The sequence below is a fragment of the Numenius arquata genome, chromosome 6 (assembly GCF_964106895.1).
Source record: "Numenius arquata chromosome 6, bNumArq3.hap1.1, whole genome shotgun sequence".
Lineage (NCBI taxonomy): Eukaryota > Metazoa > Chordata > Aves > Charadriiformes > Scolopacidae > Numenius > Numenius arquata.
Window position 1 is genome coordinate 17,340,481 of NC_133581.1, and position 21,685 is coordinate 17,362,165.

At 41.0% G+C, this 21,685-nt stretch overlaps 1 protein-coding gene across 2 annotated transcripts in view; it reads right to left on the reverse strand.

The window, feature by feature from the left end:
- The window catches only part of OSBPL5 (oxysterol binding protein like 5), a 62,928-nt gene that overhangs the window by 33,712 nt on the left and 7,531 nt on the right, over positions 1-21,685 (reverse strand). Inside the window, exons 3-7 of one of the 2 annotated variants that reach the window (XM_074148591.1) lie at positions 20,585-20,589; positions 12,280-12,360; positions 11,531-11,632; positions 9,714-9,917; positions 3,720-3,804 (exon numbers count right to left, since the gene is read on the reverse strand). In XM_074148591.1, the coding sequence (XP_074004692.1) occupies positions 3,720-3,804; positions 9,714-9,917; positions 11,531-11,632; positions 12,280-12,360; positions 20,585-20,589 (477 nt within the window). The remainder of the gene's footprint in view (positions 1-3,719; positions 3,805-9,713; positions 9,918-11,530; positions 11,633-12,279; positions 12,361-20,584; positions 20,590-21,685) is intronic. The other variant, XM_074148592.1, reaches the window with a different exon arrangement.

Sequence of the window (21,685 nt, forward strand, 5' to 3'; positions counted from 1 at the left end):
GAAGATCTCAGAGGCAGCCCCAGAATGCTCCAGGCAGGAAGCCTGGGACAGGTTTAAACTACTAATTTTAACAGACTCATCAGCATAAATCTGAAATGCATACAGAGTCACTGGTTTGGAAAAAACAATTTTCTTTTCTGAAACTGGTAAGAAGGAAAGACCCTGTGTTTATACAGGTTGAGCCCTGTAGGCTGACATGGCCTTCCAGGTGTCTTTAAAACACATCACAAAGCAGGCTGCTGATGTGGTCTGTGAAGGTGAAATTTACTGTAGCTTGGCGGTGGTTCTGCAGGCTATCCAGAAGTCAGGACCTTAAATCCTACCAACAGCCTGTCACAGATGGTACAGCAGAGGGGAAAAAAGGGATTCTGAAATGCTGAGAGAAAAAGTAGGCCATGTAGCTGCTGATCATGATATAGTTTCCTGGACAGCAGAACTTTACATCTAACATATGCTGCAACTCAATATTCCTCAACAAGTCAGAGGCCTCCATGAATTACTGTTAAATTTGCCAAATGCTCTGTGGTTCACTTCCACTACTAACATGGGAGACTGCATTAAGAAGAACATGGTCAGGACGCCTCCTCAGAGATGCTGTAGATTCACACAATATTGCATCTACGGAGGAGACACGAACGTACTACAAATATACGCTCACATTATGCAAGAGAACAGATTCCACCCGCCCCATTTCTGTCAGCTAGTTTAGCTCATTTTACCTAAATCTCCTGTCTCTCTTGACCATAACTGCACCCTCTGTGTTTGTCCACTGCATTAAAGAAATGAAACAAACTCAGGTACACCCTCTTGGAGATGCCTCTTTACAACAGGTAAAGCTATATATCAGTCTACAACCATTTCAGTAGTGTCTTCTGGGCTTAAAAACAAATTTTTATTAATTGCAAAGTATAAGCCTTAATTTGCTGCAGTTTACACAGATTTCTTTATGTGTACCTTGTGTCCTTGTCCACATATGTTTTACACCACCTACTGACGTTAATGCCATTTCCAAGTCACTCATCTCTGAGTGTGACACCCCTCTGGCCATTTGTCAGCATGTCTACACCACTCAACGGAGTGGATACCCCCAAACACCCCCCACGCAGGCTAACTAACAAACCAAAGCACACAGCACAGTCACCATGCCAGGCCAGCTCCTGTGTTTAGGAAGGATGCTGGCCTGAGCGTACGAGCTGTTCTTCCCTCTTGTCTGCAGATTCACATCCTTCTCTTCCCGCACAAGGTACAGCCACCTCTCACAGGTCACTGACCTCACCTGTGAAGTCAAATACTCTCATTCAGCTGAAAATCACACCATTTTTCACGCTAGTATTTCTGGTGCAATACTGTATCAATTTTTATTTTTTTTTGTGAAGTCCACTGCTAAATGGACAGAACCCAAAGCTTCATTTCACGTCGGCTGTCACGGTCACCTCCTCAGACTCTCAGGATCTGCCAGGCATAATGTAGGCGCTCCAAACCTGTGCAGGTGGCTCTAGGGCATTGCTACTGCTGTTCAAGAGCATATATTATTTCATTCTTAACCAAAGGCCCTAGCTATTTTCTACGTACACATTTACGATATTTGATTGAGAGGTATCTCAGTTCCTCCTCCTTCTCCTGATCACATTAGCTTTCCATCTAACCTTAAGATCCTACTGTAGAGAAGCAACAAAGTAAAGGAAAATCATACTAAATCCTAAAGTAATTCTACTTTGATCATGCTTCCCGAGAATCTTGACCAGTATCTTTGCTTTAAAGATATTTTCCAGTAACTCACTATTTTAAGCTCCTATGATACCAGAGACACGTACTAATTCACTGGGCAGGAAGCTTTCCACTGGCATTTAAATATTGAAAATTCTGATGTCCTAGGTATGGTCCCTTTTGTGCTTTTTCAGCATGTGGTGCATGACCCAGACAGAGAGCTCACAGCTAGAAAGGTCTTACCTCTGATGATCCCTTGGAAGCTATTCCTACCTTGGGAGCCTTTATGGGTAAGGTTAGTTAGAACAAATCTAAAGCTATTCTACTCCACATAACTGGCCTATGGCAGTTGTCATAAAAAGAGAGAATAGACGTTCAGTCACAGGTCTCTTTGCCAGGCTGGCTTTAAGGTTTAATCATTAGGTTTCCACTAGAATGAAAGTTTTCATTTATAAGAGAGCTGAAATGCCAGAAAAAAAAAGGTACTTTATGAGACAGCAATTTGTCTTGAACACATACAATGACCACATTGGTCCCTTCGTGCATTTTCTAATTAAGTTGATGGAAAGACAAATTACACGGATCTCTAAGGCAATAATAATTTAGAAAATCTGGATTGATGGACAGTTGTTGAAGCTATTTGGTTGCCTAAGAACTCTCCGGGACTGTTCCATATATCTATTCTGCGGGCTGTCTGTGTAACCAGGGTTTAAAATGCCTGTAATTTAGCAGCTCTACCCCAACAACACTGTTTTTTCCCAAGATATTGTTGTATCAACCTATCCCTTTTGAGACAGGTGATATTTGGAGCCAGGTTGGAATCCTGTATTCCTTTACACAATAAGCCGTGCTGTTCCATAAACTACAAAAGCATAATATTCAAAGAAACAGATGTGTTTCTATGGCTCTACAGAAGTTCCATTTTACTTCATATTATTTCACTACATGGGCATCTGCAAGCAGCTTTCATTGTCAAGATGGTATCCTTCACTATGAACAGCCCTCTTTGTGTAGTAGTAGGAAGAACAGCATGCCAAGCCTGTGATGAATGAAGGTTTCCTCCTATTCTAAGTGCCATGTCAAAGATGCATTTGGCATTGTCCCATTTCTAGCCTTTAGGAATATGTAAAACTTAATCACTGGATCACTGCTTTCAAAGCCCACTGTGCTCCATAAAAAAAATCCTTGTGTCCTTAAAGTTACTCCATATGAGACCCAAAAGAGCACATGGGCTACTTGAGCACCCTTGGTGGGGTAGGTGAAAAATATCCACAAAATAAATAGCCTGGCATAATTTGCTATGGCAAAAAAAATTACACTAGTCTGAAGGTCAAATGGAATGAAAACATGGTTTTAATCTTCTTATTTACTTATAAATCACTGATATTTTAGGTCTGCTAAAGTCATTTATAGAGATTTTCACATCACAAGCTGGCATGCCTGTTATATATTGACCTAAATTTACCTTCCATAACTTTGTGAATCCCCAGAATGTTATTCTACATGTGGAGTCACCAGCATCTGGGCCTGCTATACTGTAAACCACGGTACAAAAAGTTTACAGGAGAATTCCAGTGGTTCTGAGACATCTATCAACAGCTCTTCAATATTACTACGTCATTTTCCTCCAACAGATCTCTACCTAGGGTAAGATGTAGGCAGATAACCAACTAAAATCTCTGCTGAACTGAGGAAACAGTTAAGCCTCCCTCTCATCCCAACTTTGGGATCGACTCCTTTCATCCTTTAATAGATACTGACAGTGCTCTTTCCCCAGCTACAAGCCTAGGTCCTTCTTCCATACACATGACCAGAAAGGTGGCTCTTCAGTGAGGAATATGAAACATGCCTGTAGTCTGTTTTGCTAATGAAACCATTGCTAATGAAACCCATCTCAAGCTGGGTGAGCTCCCATTTTTATCTTTACATACTAATTTTCTTTGCATCAACCTATTTTCTTAACTAGCACAGAGTATGCAATCTGGAGAAAACAAACAAAGACCAAAACTTACCATCTGATTCAGAGGCTGCTCTGAAAATCAAGTAGCTGCTGGGAAGAGGTTGAGTGATTGAACCAACATTTTCTCCCTTTGGGCCCTGGAAATGCACACAGACAAAAAGACATAAGGCACACAAGGTGCAATGGACCGTTCAACGTCTTCCCACCCTTCCTGGGCAGAGTGTTTTTTTGTGATAGGGAAGAAGGAAGGAGCAGATGGAGTAATTTAGAGAGACTCATTAGTAGTCACGATATTGCTGCTGGAGCTCCAAAGCAGTAATGAGCTCTGATGTAAATGAGACTTGGTCTAACCTCTGCTCAGCCCCAAACCTACTCTGTTTATTCAGATCCTCAGGAATGGAAGAATCTCATTCCTGTCGCTTGGGACAAAAACAGTCAAGTATTTGCTATTAGTCATCTCTGTGCAAGACCTGAATGGACTGTTCCATGTGGTGCACGTCTGTCTGCAGCCTGACACACTAGCAATAAAACACCCTCTACATGTCACTATAAAAGTGGCAGAGCCCACACCTTGTGCTGTGAGTGCTTCTAGCAGAGAGGCAATGGCAGCTTTTCTGGAAGGAAGCAAAGGGGAAACTCCATTCTGCAAACCTGTCTGTGGGAAAGGAAGAGACAGTGAAAACCACAGGCTGAGGACCAAAGGCATCCCAGCATGGGCCCATGCTGCTGGGTTGCAGCCCTTCACCTCTACATCCAGACCCTTTGAGAACTTTTATGCTGTGGTGCCTGGGGTGCTGGCCATTTCAGGCTTTAACAAAAACAGGCTTTGCTTGTTTATGCTGCCTTTAGTTTAGGAGCTGTGGCAAAAAAGATTATAGTCTCATAAACATCCTGCCACAATCCCTCCAACATGACCCTCCAAGAAATGACTGCCAGGGAAGCAGAGTCCATCTTGGATTAGGAACTTCTTTGAGCAGAACCACAGGCTCCCGCCTTGATCTCCTCCCTGTTTTCTCCTCTCTTGAGCTCCAGAAACTGCTGAGAAAAAGCAGTTCCCATACCTGGTGAACACAGTTTCATACACTCCATGATATGGAATTTATGCCACAACCTGGCTGAAATAAATGGGAGTCCCTCCTCCTTCCTTGCCTTTCCAAAGTTACTAAGCCTCCTCCAGTTCCTTCTCTTCCTCCCTTCACAACAAACAACATGAAAGCAGATCCTTTTTTAATTATGCAGACACCATGTCAGAAATACATACAGAGCAGAAAACATCACCAATACTCTCATGACCACCATGCCAACTGCAGGGTGGAACAAGCAGTTTTCTCCAAGATGCTCAAACACAGATTTCCTTAAGTTTCTACAGAATACCACACAATACTGAAAATCTGTAGGGAAATTTTTGCAGTTTGACTGTGACTCTCCTCCGTTACATGGGCCTTTATAGCATCCCATCCTGCTCCTTGAAAGAAGGACTTCTCCCTAGCATTAATTTGTAAGCAGGGAAACTGTGACTACTGGTGAAAACTGCTCCTGTATACAGGTCTCTTGTAGTTAAATGGTGGTTTTCTCTGGGTTTTTGGTTTTGAGTTCCACTCAGAAAGCAAAAATTTGGAAAGAATGAAGAGTGCAAGCATAGGACAAACATTAAATGGTATCTGTATCTACTCCACAAAGATGCAGTGCTGAGAAGACAACAGTCTCCAGTTTAGCTTCTCATGTCTACATCTCCAGGGTTCTTCTGCTGCCAGGAGAAATTGGGATCCTTATTACTTGCTTCTTTCTCCCCTCTCCTCTCCTACAAGACGTTCACAAGATTAAGACTGTTTAAAGGCTTAATAGTCAGGACTGGCAAAGTTGGGATTTGATTAGCAATCCAGAGCAGAGCAGCTCAAGATATTACTAGTGACATTAATGCAATCAAGCATCGTTCCCAGTGGCATCTTTCCCTTCAGTAGCTTGCAGCTGAGCAGGGCATTGGAGAATTGTTGATAACACCACTACTTGTGTTTTCAGTGCAGAGGTTTTGATCTGTTGGAAGAAAAACCTTACAACAAAACAGTACAGATCCAGAGAACTGAAATTAAAAAAAAAAAAAAGAAAAAGAAAAAAAGGAGGAGAAGGAAAGGAGGGGATAACACAAGGTTTTAACAGACATTTAGGCATGTGGATAAACACAAGGAGCAGCCAAGTCACTCCGTCAGGGAAACGTATTCAACAGTAAGGCATGCTTATACATGGAAGGGGTTGTTTCCCACAGAAAGAAGAAGAAAAGAGGCCATAAAAATAAAGTCAACATCTCCACAGAGTAAATGAGGTTCTGTATCTGCACAGTAGAGGTAATGATGCTTTCTGTCTCCCAGTCTTTGAGCGTTGTGCCTGTTTAGAGTCTAAGACCTCCAAGACAATGACCATCTCTGACTAAAAGTGAATGTTATCCCTGCTACGCAGGGACCTGGAGCTCAGCTGCAGCCTCTAGACAGTACAACTAAGAAAGGATCATCTTCAGATCATTCCTGTCTTTATTGTCCTTGATTCGAGACTCAGAAGGCATTATCAAACAGGGGTTGATTAGGCTTTGAAAAATGGAGTGGATCACACTGTTTTAGATAGCATGACAAGACATCTAGTCTTGGAAAGTCATAAAGCAAAGCTTAAAAAAGAGAAAAAAAATCTCTTTTGTAAGCAGTACTGTGGGTAACTGTAAGGATGAAGATGAAACTAACTGTGCTGTATTATGAAGCAGAACAAACAACTGTAAAAAAGCAGCACAAACCCATTACTAAACTTCTTTCTCTAAAGGAATGACTCAAAGCTCTTAAAATTAACAAATTTAAAATTATATATATTCCTACATTCAGTGGGTCTGACCCCGACTCATTTAGCACTGTAAATGCATGACAGAACAAGCTGCAGTCAATTAAAGCCTTCCCACACCACACTGTTCAGCTGGCTTCTGAGCAAGCTCAAAGGGAAATATGAACTATTCCAGGACATTTATTTGGGACGGTCAGGCAAACCTTGCCAGCTGACAGCCCTACTCTCCCTCTGTAAGCAAGAGGACAGGCACCCACACTCTCACACTAATTACTAGGCTGGCATTCCCTGGTGTCCTGCTGTCATCCCAGCAAAAAGTCTCTTCCCTGAAGCAGCGTGGGATCACACTGCCTTCACGTGATGGACAAAGTGCCTCTGCACAGTATTTGGAGCATGCCAGGGAAGCTTTTCTTACTGCCGCTTGCGATGCCGACTGATTTTGGGACGTTGGTGGTTTTGGCCTTGGGTTTACAAAGGCCTGGGCAGAGCAAAAAGGTAGAAGGTCTAATCCATTTGCACTGTGAAGGAGTTTCAGGCTAAAACACTCAAAAAGCCAGGGAAGAAGGGTATAATAAAGGACTGTCTCCTCTCAGGGATATACTACTAAGATAGCTCTAGAAACCAGAGAGCTGGTTTATAGCTTTATAGGAAGACCAGTTCCCTACTGTATATATTTAGCTTTCCACTATAAGCAATGGTCTTACATCTTACCTACCTATCATTTGAAAGGCACCTCAAAATTTCATCTGGCTCTAACTGCACATCAAATTCAATTGTCTAGCTCAACTATAAGTGTCTAGGGCACTGCTTGAACCAGACATTTGTTTCAGGGCTGAGCCCCACAGTTAGATCCAAACATTTGCTGAGGAGCCAGGCCAACATCTACAAGGGTGTTAATTAATTACCCCGAGTTAGCTGGAAGTCTGCTATGTGAGTCAAAACTGGACCATCAACTCTAGTCCGGAAAATAATTGAAAATTTCACAAGCCATTTTAGCCAAAAGTGGAAGTTGTCTAGCCAGATCTTATTTCTGTCATGATGGACAGTAACTTGGGGTTTTCCTTAAGCCTAGGCTAATCTATATTTCATGAGAAACAGGCTTTTTTTGCACAGTTATACATAACCAATTTAGATCAGTCTATTCTGCTCCAGTTGCTTTAAAAGAAGGCCATGAAATGACATAAAATGAAAGAGTATTTTTAGCAGTTTCAGCCTTAAACTGTTGTCAGAGTGCAGACAGTTTCTTTGACATCAAGTAGTTCACTGCTGTATTTCTTCTTAATATGTATTTTGGTGTTCACCTTGTGGCTGAAAGCATCTATCACACATAACAATCCAGGCTGAACTCAGGTTTTGGGAAATATCCTACCATGCAGCTCAAATGTAGCTTTCTAAATATCTGTCTCAAGTGACTCAGAATATTACTTTGACCTGAAAACTCAAATCTTTTGGGACTTCCTCTAGTACACAAATATTTCCAGAGATATATTCCCTTCATATTTAATATACTAATTCCTATTTCTGTCATATATTTTCTCAAGAGACACAAGAATTAGATACACATACACACATGCAAATACATACACACATTAATAAAAACTCCTCTTTCTTTTGGATGATTCATTCAAAGGGAAGGGCACTCTGGCATAACACTTCAGATCTGTCAGCAACGCTACTTTTCACTACCTGACTGTAGTTTTGATTCTACTTTTTCACTACCTCTCCTGACTGTGCTTTTCAGAACAATTCAGTTGACCTGTCAAATCACAAGGAATTTTTTTGTTGATGGATAGCAGATGACCAACAACCTTCTCGGGTGCATGGTCTGTATTAAAAAAGCATAAAAACTCAAAACTGAGTAAGAAGCAAGATAGCAATGAAACCTTTGGGACTTACAGCAAAATATCTGTGCATCTAGGCACAGATTAGAGCTGAGCTACCGTCAGAAAATAGCAGCTCTTACCCCTGGTTGTTGAGGTTAATTTTAATTCTCTCCTCCTACCTTATTAAGAATTGCAAGACTTTTTATAGTGATTATATAGCTGTGTTTAAAACTGTTCAATTAACTGCAGGGATGAGCAGGAGTGAGGCTGCTTGATCTGCTCCCACAGGGCTTCCCCTCCATTTTGTTAGAACTTCTGATGCCAATGACAAATGCCTTCATCGCTCTCACACGAGTCTTTCCAAGTAGATTTACTCTGCTGAACACCTTGCAGCAAGGCAGTAGCTTGTAATGCCTTGCTTACACTGGTGATGTCTCCCAGAGAATTTATGTCTGCAATAACTCTGCTGAGTCACTGTTTTTAATGGGGAAACAAGATTTCATGAACATTTAAGCTTTCTCTCCAGGGTATCCAACAGATGTTGTTCTCAGTGCCTCTCAGGAGGTACTTGGGTCTTCCTGTTTGTTCATAGGCACTAGATATTTTTTTAGTTTTTGCTTATTCTTAAAGGCAATAAGAAATGCAGCTCTTTAAAATTTGCAGGGAGTTATTTCCAGAAGTGTGAGAAACTATTAATCATTTGTGTTACAGGGAGATGCAAAGGTCACTGCAGGACCTACTGTATGTACAGGAAGAGACTGTCTCAGCCTGTGAGCAACAACAGACTGAAGAGCTCAAAGTGAAGGAGAGAAAACCTTGCTATTTCCATTTCAAAGAAGAGAAAATTAAGGCAACCTATCCAAAACCACAGTTTTGGGCAACAGTCAAATCTTGAGCAGACCACGGAGTTCCAAGTTCATCACAAACAAACCCAAACCTCAGAGGTGTTAGAAAAAAAAATCAAATGATTAATCAGTTCTTTGTCACTTTGCAAGCCCTCTTCCAGTGTTGCGCAAAGCATTTGGTGCTTTGTGGGTCCTTCTTTTGGGGAAGTCAGTTAACTGCATCTATTCCTCATCTCTTTTTTAAGATGTAGGCCATGGCTTGATATAGCTTCCAGGTATCTTTTTTCCTGCACTAACATGTTTCCCCTTTCCTCAGTTTATGCATGCATCTATACACCAAGAATGAGACACCTGTATAACTAATCAAAATGCAGCATGTTCCTTTGATGTCATACCATGATCAAGCTTCGTTGCCTTTAATCTTTTTATGCAGTCAATTCACCATCACTAACAGCAACTGAAGAACTGAAAATCTAGATAATATCAATGCTAGACAATACTAGTGCTGAGACACTTTGGTGACCAAGAGCAGGTTGTTCAACTCATTAGGATTGTTACCTTTACAGCCCAGATTGATTGATCCAAAGGATGAAAAAGTTTAAAACAAAAACCATCCTTTTTGGAGGGTCTCTCGATCAGCTCACAAGAATGGAGCAAGATTGTCCCAACCCACTGTCCGTTCTTTGGTGTCTTATAGATCAGCAGCACTCCTGGTTTCAGAACACACCACAGCTTGGTCCAACTCTTCAGAGTCCCACGAATCTGGAGGGAAGCAGGGCGAGAACAGAAAGTTGCATTTATGTTGCTCCTTGAAAGAAAACCAGTATTTATTCAGCACGTATACAGTATTTCCAGTATGTGTTTCTCCTAAGGCCACACTACAATACACTTCCTTAGGAAGATTCCCTGCATTATCTGAACAGTCTTAGGGATCTCATAGCAAAATCCCAGACCTTGTAAATCTGGCTATCAGAATCTAGTTTTCATATTTTTATTACTGGCTTAGTGTTAGCAGCTTGCTTAATTTTTTAGGCAACCAGCACTGCCAGCCCACGTGAGATTGATTTGTTAATAATCATGGAGGACACACCAATTAGAACATTGCATAGAAAAATGTTACTGCTAGTCTAACTCGACTTATAAGTCGTTTTAATAGTGTTCTGCAAAACAGAGCTATTAATGGGTTTTGTCAAATACCCCATTTTCAAAAGCACTCTCTCCAGCTGGTTTACTTCTCTGTCAAGCTCAATGCACACTCTCTCTTGTATAGAAGATATTAAATCTGATAGTATATATTAAAGATAACAGCTTTAAGAATGGGGAAGTTTCTCAGTAAGGTTACATTTTGCTTAAGGTCTTCTTGACTTTAACGTACATAGGCCAAACCTCAAGTCTTATGTTGGTGCTCTGTTTTTGTGGCCCAGCATCATTTGTTGCTGAACCAGATATTTCCAGCCACAGCAAACATGCAACAGGTATTTTGTGTTTAAAAAAATCTCAGTATTTATCTATCATAAACACTAAACAGTATGGAAATATTCTGTTGCCAATGTAATTTCTCAATAAGCCATACACATCTTTTCTGGCCTCTAATACTGATCGTAGTACAATGTTGGAGGTTTTTCACACTGGTCAAATGCAATTGTACGGTTTCATGAAATCCCTAAGTTATTTTTTTTATTTTATTTTAAAAGCTATATGTTTGGTGATGTTTGGAAATTAAGTTTTGCTATAATAAAAGCGGCAACCAATTCACTATTAGTCGAGAACACTAAATGGCCGCAGATGAGGAAAAAACCAGCGGTGAAAGGTAACATCTCTCAGTGTCAATCCAAATTTACGTTGCCACATATGAAGTTTCAGGACCTCAATGCGAATCTGTCACTAGTTGAGCCTTTGCACAAGGAGAAATTACAGTTGTCATCAGGTCCAATATGTTTCATTCTGTGCTGTGGCAACATAAAATCCAACTGTCAAAAGAACAAGCTGTATCTGCCCATTTCCAGGCTGTGATTCTGCCTATTCTCTCTTCAGTACAAAAACATGTCTATTGGAAGAGATGTCCTTCTTCCTTTCAGAAAGGAAGAATGAAAGAAACATCATCACTTCCTTTTCTGCTATGCACTTTTTGAGACCTTGTTGCTACTTAAGGACATGGGCTAGATGGATTGATTTAGGTTAAGATGAAAAGTAAATATTCCCCATAACTCCACTTTCATAGCAGTTATTAAGTCTGGCTTTGCAGCAACTTCAACTCAAAATTATTTGGTCTTGCTTCACTCAAAGAAGTGCTAGTACATAAGTCTCAGACACATCGAGTACTTCTCACTTTCTCTTTTCCTACAGCCTCAGAAGCAATGGTTTGTATGAAATACCTTCAGCCAGTCTGCTGTGATCACTACACTGGGATCCTTCAGAGCACTGAAGAGTTGTTTGGTAGCCCTTTTCTTCTCCTGTCTGTAATTTTTTTTTTGTACCTGGTTCAGAACAGAGAAAATATAGCAGCTGTAATCATGGCCTCTTTTGGGGAGAAAAGAACATAATGCATTAAGGACAGTGCTATGTATAGCACAGCTAGAACATGACCCAGCACAGGTTCCCCAGAAATGAGCACAAGGAAGAACAAAACATAACGAGATAGCAGGCACTCCTGAAGTTCCACTAAACATAACGTAACTTGGCTTTCCTTTCGGGGGGAATGGAAAGAGGCTGAATACCCAGTCTTCCTCAAATTAAAGAGATTAATTTAATCCAAACCAAATTATTTATACTTTTGGTTTGGTAGACAAACAAGTGTTCAAGCAATAATTTGTTCAGACTCCCTAGACACACCCCTCCTAACAAGACCAATGAAGGATTACAATCTTCTTGAGGTGCCTAATGGCTCTGGAACTTATGAACACAGTGAAATAATTACACTGATTTGTTCTGTTTGCAGTATATAATTTAATCCTGTATCTAAAGTCTGTAAATGCCCTTGGCCTATAATGACTCCTGGAAGACTCAGAGGCTTCTCTGGGTTTTGGGAAATGACTCAGAGTAGTTCCCAATGGTTTGTTTGGAAGGTACTACTTGTTTTGTAAAAGAAAGTCAGCTGATGCTGACTCGGCTGCTTTGGCCATACCTTCAGTGTTTCCTTCTTCATGAATTTGGCTGTGGGAGACACACACTCTTTGTCAGACCCATTGCAAAGCTTATATTCGATCTGAAAAAAAAAAAGAGGGAGAGGGGAAACAGGAATGTGTTAACATGATGATGTTAAAGTTATGCTCTAATGAAGAGCAGTTTATACCTTCCAGAAATCTATGAAAGAGCTGGTTGCAGATTTCAGCAGCAGAACACCAAGCAGTCACAGAAAACGCGTATTTGCAGTGCACTCGAACCTTCCTTTTTATTCTCATAGTTTATTCTCATAGAAAAATTCCCCACCAAATTTTCTTCATATTTCTCCCACGCAGACATTACTCTTGGTAAAATAAAATAAAATAAAATAAAATAAAATAAAATAAAATAAAATAAAATAAAATAAAATACCAACCCCCCTGTTCTTATTCCTAACTTTGAAAACTGACCATCTCTTTTTAGATTTGAAAACATTTCAATTACTGGAATAAAAACTATGGGGAAGCTGTTGATAATCTTTCAGAACCAGACTTGATATTGGCAATGACTGTTGCCCTAACTGAAATATCCAGAAACACGAGTGGGCAAGAAATGACCTAATCATGTTACAGATAATAGAGGAAATTATCATCATCTTGGCCTTGACAAGCAAGGCAAAAAATACACAGTCACTTCAAATCACGTTTGATAGTGTCAGTGCTGTTTAAATTCATTTTCAGAAGCTGCAGATCTCATGATTGTGCTGATGGGCTGAAAAAAATGCTTTGCTGTTGTTAGGCACGGTCACAATATTACGGTTCCGAAAACAATATATGCTTAGAGATTATAGCTCCCTGGAACCCAGCTCACGACGAGAACCCCTACTTGAATAGAGGTAATGTCAGCAAATTATCCAAATCTTGGGTTAGTGGCATGAGAATTATGGTACAGTCTGGACTTTGCTACTTTTTATGTCACCTTGGGGAAGTTACTTTCTCTCCTTGTACCTCTTTTCCTTCCAACCTTTCATGCGTCTGATGCATTCAGACTGTGATTTTTTGGGGTCAGGCACTGTATCTCCTACTTATGCGTGACAGTTTTATAAAAAAGTTCAGCCCGTGGCCACCTTGATTTAATGGGTATGACACAAAAATGAGCTGAACTGAGGAAAAAACATATCAAATGTAGTTCCCATTTGCAAATTCACTGCTACAAACCCACTGGGCTCTCAGACTCTCTCTCCTGTATGTCATGATTTGATGTAATCATTTTACAGCGCCTTCAGTTTTGAGACCCACTTTTCCCTCCCAGTGACACAGAAACCTCTCTGCGAACATTAGTGTGAGCAGGAAAATATTTAATGACAGCCAGATCAATCCTTTTCACACAACTTAGGTAGATAAAAACATGCAAATGCATGACCAGATCACAGCAAACAGGTCATCAACTATGTTTTGGAAACTGTGGGAGGAGCAAAAATGGGAGATAAGGGTCCATGTTCATCTGAGCAAACCTCATTCTGGATGATGCAAGATTTGAAATTAGGGGCAGAAGGTGCAATTTGCAACAGAGCCAGGGTCACTGTAGAACCTATTACTTGTTCTCACATACCTTTACAGTAGTCTTTCACTAAAATCAAAATACACTTGACGCTTAAGAATAAATAGAGAAATGAAAATTCTGTGACGGCATATAAAGACCAGTGAAGCCCCTGGCCTGACTTTCCAATTTACACGTCAACTTGGCATTGGATCCACTCAAAGAAAATGCAAGCCCTGGACTCCTGCAAACTATTCAATATTTGTAATTTTTGTTTTAATAGAAAGCTAAACCTGTCTCCTCTACCTGCAATGCAGTCTCTGATGCATATTCTGTATTTCAGCACATGAGACTTCACTGTAAAAACACAGGATTTATGTTGGGGACTGCTGCACAGATACGACATCTGAGCAGAGAATTGTGCCTACAGGGTCTTTGTCACATTTCAAAGGGCAGTGGTAGACATTTGAGAGATATGCTATAAGCTTTTCTTTATGAGGAAACATTTCTAAGTGCTTAAATGTCTCTGAGCAAGAATCCTTCAGAATCATTAGGAGATTATGCTTTCATGATTCAAGACGCATGATGTCTGAAACTGGCCAGAAGAATTCTCCCCCTTTCTCCCAGTTAGCAGGGTGAATGTCCCGTCCTTGAGATACAATTATGAGCCAACTATTTATTGGTAATTTCACTCCCTCCAGCCCAGGAGATCAGACACAGAGAGAAACACTGCGTACTGTCCCTCATTAGCCTGTGTGAGAAGCAGAAAAAGCACAGACGTCCCCGAGATTCTAGGAAATCCTGCTCAGGTGTCTGCACAGCATCAGGATATAATGAAGGCTTTTTGCTTAACTAATGAAAACAAACTACAGTCACTTGTTGTCTAGACAATTACATTTTAGCACTTATAAAAAGTATAAAACTTTGGCCCCTAAGCTCACTTGGCTCGAGGAAATTTACTTGAATTCAGAAAGGCTTCCAACAACCGCCGCAAAACATGCAAACCTGAGCCCTAAATCTGCTGCTCGTGGGGAACCAACAGTAACGCAGACACAGGCGCTTTCACTGCTCTATGAGCCACACCTGCCTCCTCCTTGGAGTCTCTCCGGGTCATGCTAAAAATAGAATTAAACAACCACAAGGCTTCAAACCTGTGACGTTTACACAGAGAGACATTGATTCTGCCTCTTCAGGAGAGCTGACTTGTAGCTCCATGACCAGGGACATCGCATGCCCGATGTCAGCCAATACTGCTCTGCATGTTATAAAGATGTAGCACACAACAGTGTATGATGGGATAGTCTCCCCTTACACCACCATAGCCTTTAGGAGCTCAATAAATACAGCAAAACTTGTCTGAAATCATTACAAATCAGTCTTTCACTTGGTCAAAGCAGCTGGATTAACAGCCTCGGAGCCTGTTGCACTGGGCTCCTGAACCACTGTGCTGCTTCTTTCAGGCACTGCCTCCCCCATGTCTGAGGTATGTCCAGACATGCTGAATTTGCTAACCTTGCCTGTAAAGGGAAACACGGCCACAGGGACAGTGCACACTAAGACAGGCTTAAGAATGGATGAGAAAGAAGCAGTAGTGCAAGTCCCTCACTGCCTGCATAAGACTTTCTAGGCACGGGAAAATAAATATCTGTGCTGCCATGTCCCAAAAACTGTGATGTACCAGCTGTGTGACGGGTAGCACAGCTCGCTGAGGTGGTTGTAAAATGACCAAGCTTTATGAAGAGAGAGAAAATTTTATTAAAACCAAGCCATGGACAAGTTTTCAGATATGCCTGACCCGGGACTTCTGTTTTCAGAAACATGACACTGTACCCCAGTTACTTTTTTAATGAGGCAAACTGATTGCTTTTCCCTGCTGACTTTGCTTCTTGGTATGCTGATGAAGATGCACCATCACAGATCCTTGCAGGCAATCATCAGGTCTACAGAATGAAAAGCATTGCATTTCTGGGTTTTAAAGTTCCTGCCTTTTCACAAGAAAGGTGGGATCTAAGGTCCCAGGACTGCATACCCATAGGCCCCCACGCTGCTGATAGCAACGTACAGTTCCTCCAGGTTTAACCTGCTAAGTGACTTAAAGTAATATGATTACATGTTTTTCCATGAATCTGTCTTAATAGTTTTGATTGTACCTTGTGGCATGTTTAAGATCCAACAAATCCACACCATCAGCTCTAAAGATCCCTAAGATGCAGCAGGGCCTTACATCGCTAAGACGCATCAAGAGCATTTAATGATGTCCTTCTATTGACCTGCCTTTCTCAGCCTGGCAGAAAACTAAGAGAATCCATTTGTCATGACAGCAAATCTTTCAAGGACACTGGGATAATGCTTGTGCAGGATATCAGAATCTGGCCTCCTCTCTCTGCAGCAACATGTGAACAGTATTACCCAGAGATGTGACTTTGTACACTGGGAGGGCAGGGAATTGGTGTCCTTTTTAAAATTAAAAAAACCCACTGGAATATTCTGATAAGAAAGCAAGGAATATTTTCCATATGCTGGTTCTCATAATTCTAAGGAGGAAAGACTGTTAATCTGCCAAAAATGTTTACCAGGGTATGCAGCAACGCTTGCAGGGGTTCGAAACTGTTGTCCTTCTTTAGTTCTCTAACCAGATCTGTCCTTTCCAAGATGGACCGATGACCTTGCCAGCTGATGATGGGCTGTGTCATCAAAGACATACTTTTTATCCCAGTTAAGTTTTTATTCCCTTTCATCTCCGTCATGTAGTTCTGGGCATCCACTGCTAATTATTAGCAGTTATCACAATACCCTTACATGTCTGCTAAGCTTTGCAAGAGACCATACAGGATCCTCACAATAGTGCTATTCTGATCCAGTGCCTTTTTGGTGACTTCGTTTCCAAGAGGAACCGAATCATTTCACAGATAAACAGTGTGTGATCGACTCTGGTGTGGGGGATGCCAGCCCATCAGCATGCCGTGCCTTGGATAACAGCAAGAGACATATCCTGTTGTTTAACGCAAGCAATCGTTGCTGCACAGGACGAACACAGAAAATATGTAATGAGAGACAAATAGACAGAACTATTCCAAATCAGAAATATTTAATTGAAATCATTCTCAAGCTGTGGTCTACATGTTAACAGCAGTGACAGCTTACAAGTTGCTCTTTTTTCTTCTTTGCATCCGAGGGAAAGACAAAATCAGATGGGAATTTGAAGGCAGAGCAAAAGTAGCTGGGGTCATAAGTTACGTTTCACAGAAGCAAAAATAGTCATCACATGGGAGACACATCCTTGCTCACATGTAATTTCTCCAGTATCTTTTCCACATGTAATTGCTACAGTACTGTATCACTGCAGAAATAAAAGAAATGAAACAAAAGTTCCTGAAGTAGTATAAACACTATGGAAAAGCTGGGTTTAACATTAGAAGTGAAGAGCTTCTTATTATGACTGTGAATATTCACAGATATCTCAACCACATTTAAACAATTTTGTTTTCAATTTAGTATAAGCAGTTCTTTTTAAAAACTTTTTTATTTTATTGTGAATTTACAGCTCATCCAAAGCACAGTAGAGTCAGTGAAATGATTCCTACTGACAAACAAGCTTTGCAGTAGGAAAGATTACCTTCAATTAATATGCTGCTTTACAGCAAGTTGAATAATCTGCACCTAAAACATTTTAGTTTGTAAAAACAACAAAAAAACCCCACCTCTCATTTCAACAATGTTACAAAGACACAGCAACTGTGTTTACAACACTGAAATAGTACTATGATTATCACAGATTGAAAAGCCGGTACAAATAAACAGCTGACATGACAGCAATATCTGGGGGAAATCATCGGTGAAATCCAGCTATCCAAGCAACTCCAAATATCAAGCTATATTACTGTTTAGTGGAATGCTTTGCTCCATTGCGTCAGATTATAGTAATTAAAGAAGAAGTCACAGACCTCATGGGATTTCTATTTGATCATTTGAGTGTGCCTTTCATGGGAAGAACCTTCTGCAAGTTTAAAATATTTAAAGAACATTTTAGGCCAGATGGGAAGTTGCACACTGAGAAAGATACTGTGTCACGTGACTGATACAGTTGTAGCACTAAGGAGAAATCTGAAGCAAAGCTTTGCTTTCTCCTCTAGCTATAGGCACAGCTTTTGTTCCTAGGATGAGTTTACAGAAATGAAGAAAGTAAGCAAAGAAAAACAATTGGACTTCCAGCTTAAAATATGCTTTGCTAAGTTGTCTAATAAACCATTTCAATTTTAGCACCTCCATTTACCCTTATCTCTCCCATCCGAAAAACTACAGAAAGAAATTATGATCCCCAATGATGCAAGGTGACATGACAGGACTGCTGTGGCTTATCCAAAGTTATAAACTTGGAGACTTCATTTCTGTATGCAAACAATTACTATTGTCTAATTCCCTGGAGTTTCAGGACTTTTATGCACCTACACAAATTAGGGATGCTCCATGTTTCCTACCTCACAGTGCAAAATTCTCCCCCACTCTTCTATGCGATTTTCCCTGGACACCCCAGGATACATCTCTGCTCGCTTGAAATCAGCTGCAAAGCCCACTGTGGACAGCAGTGATTACCCTAAAATGCTGCACAAGGAATCGAAGAAGCAAGTTGTACCTGAGCCAGGGTATCAGAAACTGAGCGTTAAGTCTTGACAGAGACAACTAGCTCCAAAATAATTCCATCCATAACATCGACAGCATGAAGTGTAGTAATGAAAAGCCAGCAAGGGTCCAGTTAAGCATAACACCACCTGGAAGGGCCAAATTCTCCTATAATGCTGTGCTTAGTGCACACACAGGGGACATTTCACTCCTGAGCCTCTCCGAGGTGATTCCTGCAACGTCCAGATCTCTCTGACAACCAATTCTTTGGTCTGCTGGCTAAGGGAGAACAGAGGGAAAGGTACCCTTGTAGGTTGCCAGAGTTGTGAATGATCTTTTATAATAGTCCCAAAGGTAACCATGGCTGGAATTAACTCAGAGGTTAAGAGCACGATTCATGGATATAGAAGGATGAGCTTGAGACAGCATAGGAGTTGTAGCTTAAATCTCAAATGATCGGTATGAACTGTTTCAAACCACTCTGCAGCTAAAATAAATTTCTAGCAGCCACTTAGATTCATATTTCAGATTACAAATCACGCAATAAAGACTTGAACAATTCAGGCATATGGAAAAACTCATTCACGATGAACAAAGCAATCTAAGCTTTGCCCTCCCATACGTCATATAATTATGCACACAACAGCCACACTCCTACAATGTAATAATTTTAGACTTCATTGTGGCATTAGTGGGGGACTGAAAAGAGTGAAGCAACACTGAGCACCAGCTTCAAGATTTTTCTGACAATCCCTTAAAATACCCTTCAATTCTTTGTGGGCTCTGCATGCATGTCAAGAGACCCCAGCTGCTCTCCAGCCAGTAGAATAAATAGGTAAGCATAAGAAGGGAAGAGAGAGAAAATGCAACACTGCATACTACAATAAAAGGGGCCTTAAAAGATGCCAGCAGTGCCAGATGAGGCACAAAATGAGAGAAGGGCACCTCCTGTCACTATCAGGCGTGTGCTATCTGTACTACCTGGATGCAGAGATGATCTTGAAGCTTAGAGACAGTTCTGTGATACTTTCACACCCCACTATAAGCACTGGTCCCAGAAAACAAGGCTAAACGACTCTAAAAAAGACAGAAACTAATATGAGAAACAATCTGAAATAAATAAGGTAATATTTTTTTTTCCCTTGAAAAAGGAGATGAGACTCCACTTAAAAAATTAAATAGGAGAAAATATGCTGCAGGAAAGTTAGCAATGTAATATGTAACTGAACTGTGCCTTAAATTTGTCCTAATAAAATTTGAGGTGAGAAGCCACAACTGAAATCAGAAATATATATTGCTAAGAACTGCCCAAACACGCTGAAAGCAAATGTTTCAGTGTCAAATATTTTACTGTCTGTACAGACAGGACAATCAGGATGTCTTCACACCTCAGACACAGAATAGCAGTCCATCTATGAGCACAGGGTATTGTGGTTGCAGTTAAATGGCTTCACAGCTCACAAGTTCACAGACGTCTTGGTGTCTGCTAACCTGGAAAACCTACAGCCTGCTCTACCATGCAGTGTGGGTATGGCCTGAGTGAACAAAAAGTAGAACCATTTCCACCTCACAGATGAAGATGTGAAACAGAAACGCAATTAATCTGCTTGGGGAAATGCAAGTCGGAGCTGGGAATTCAAGGTCACCTAACCCCCAGTCCAGCGATCGAATCACTGGACTTGCTTTCCTCTCCTTCTCATTACTGGGTGAAAAGAGTCAGTGTGGTGTGGTACATCAAAATAGCGCCGCTGAAGGAACACTGATTTCCAACAAGGTTTGTTATATCCACTGTGCCAAAAGAAGGGTAAGTATTCATGGCACGGATCTGTTACCTACAACAGTTACTTTTGAACCCATTAATTAAATCTGCACACCCTACAGTTTGGTTTCTAAAAATTATTTCCCCCCTGCCATCAGGAATCCAAACATGACCCAATTAGCACACACTTTTTCCTTTGGTTCAAGTAGGTGGATTTGCTATTTATTTTTAAACTGAAATACTGTGACAGACCCCTACTTACAGTTCTGGACAACAGACAGTAAGGTTTCATTTTACAGCTTTGGAGTTAAGTGAATGTGAAAAATGAAATATTAAGCAAACTGATGACGAGAAAAGAACAAGGTAGTGTACAACACAGCAAGGCAAAGCAGAGTGAAATGACAATGACAGGCGCTACAGCACAGGTCCAGTGAAGCAGAAAGTCTCTGAATCAAACATCATGTGCCTAAGCAGAACGTTCAGGCAGGAAAGAGAATCATAGCTCTGGCCCATTCAGTACCCAAAGCAATTGACTGCAACACTGCGAGCAGGCAAGTTAAAGTTTGGCATTTTGGGGTCCTCATATCTGGTCCATTGGTGTTTCAGAGCAATTTTGACTATTGTAAAACCAAAGTCTTGGGTTGGTGAGAGCAAAGCTCATGTCCAGGTTCAGACCCCCATTTGTGTTGAATCACAAATCTGATGCAGCTGTTTTGTGCTGTGCATTTTCTCTTACCTCTCCTTAACATCTGCTCTTGATACTGTCAAGGAGAGACCCACCAACACCTCCCAGGTCACACAAAGCATGGCAGAAATCTAAGTGGGCACTCAAATCTTCCAAGGGTGCTTCTCTTTCAAAAACACACCTGTAGAAGACTAAATAGCAAGACAGGCCCTGAGGCTGGGAAAACACAGCCGAGCCATGCTCTCACCCAGATACTTCTCATAAATACATTCCTACTCTTGAGTTCATCCTGCATCTCAGAAATCAAAGTCCCTTTTGGACAGAATTTCAGTGCTCTGAGTTGTCCTATCCAGACAAAGTCCTTCTTCTTTACATTCCTAAGTCATTGGGAATGTAACATCACTCCTTGAAAGGCGTGCAAAACATCTGGCTTTAAAACAAAGCCCTGGATGCAGTTAACTGGTTCTTGGGCTTCTCCATTGTCAGGATAAGTGGGAGGCTGGGTTTCCATGAGGAACTTAGCTGAAAAAGCAAAACCAAGGTCTGTTTGCAGCTTGCCAGGTTCCAGCAATAGCAGAAGACAGGTACATGAGCCCTTGTCGCATACTCCCAAAGCTCCTGTCATCACCATCTCCCTGTGCTGACCTCTGCCAGGGCATCCCGGCAGAACAACCTGCAAGCTCCAGGCAAGCACAGCCAAATGTATTTGAAGATGTGGAGCCTACTTTCATAGGCTATTTTCATGTATTATAGGAAATCACTTGTCTGAAGCTGCTTCTTTGTGTTATATTTTCATTTCAGCTGGTGTCATTTGCGTTTTATAGC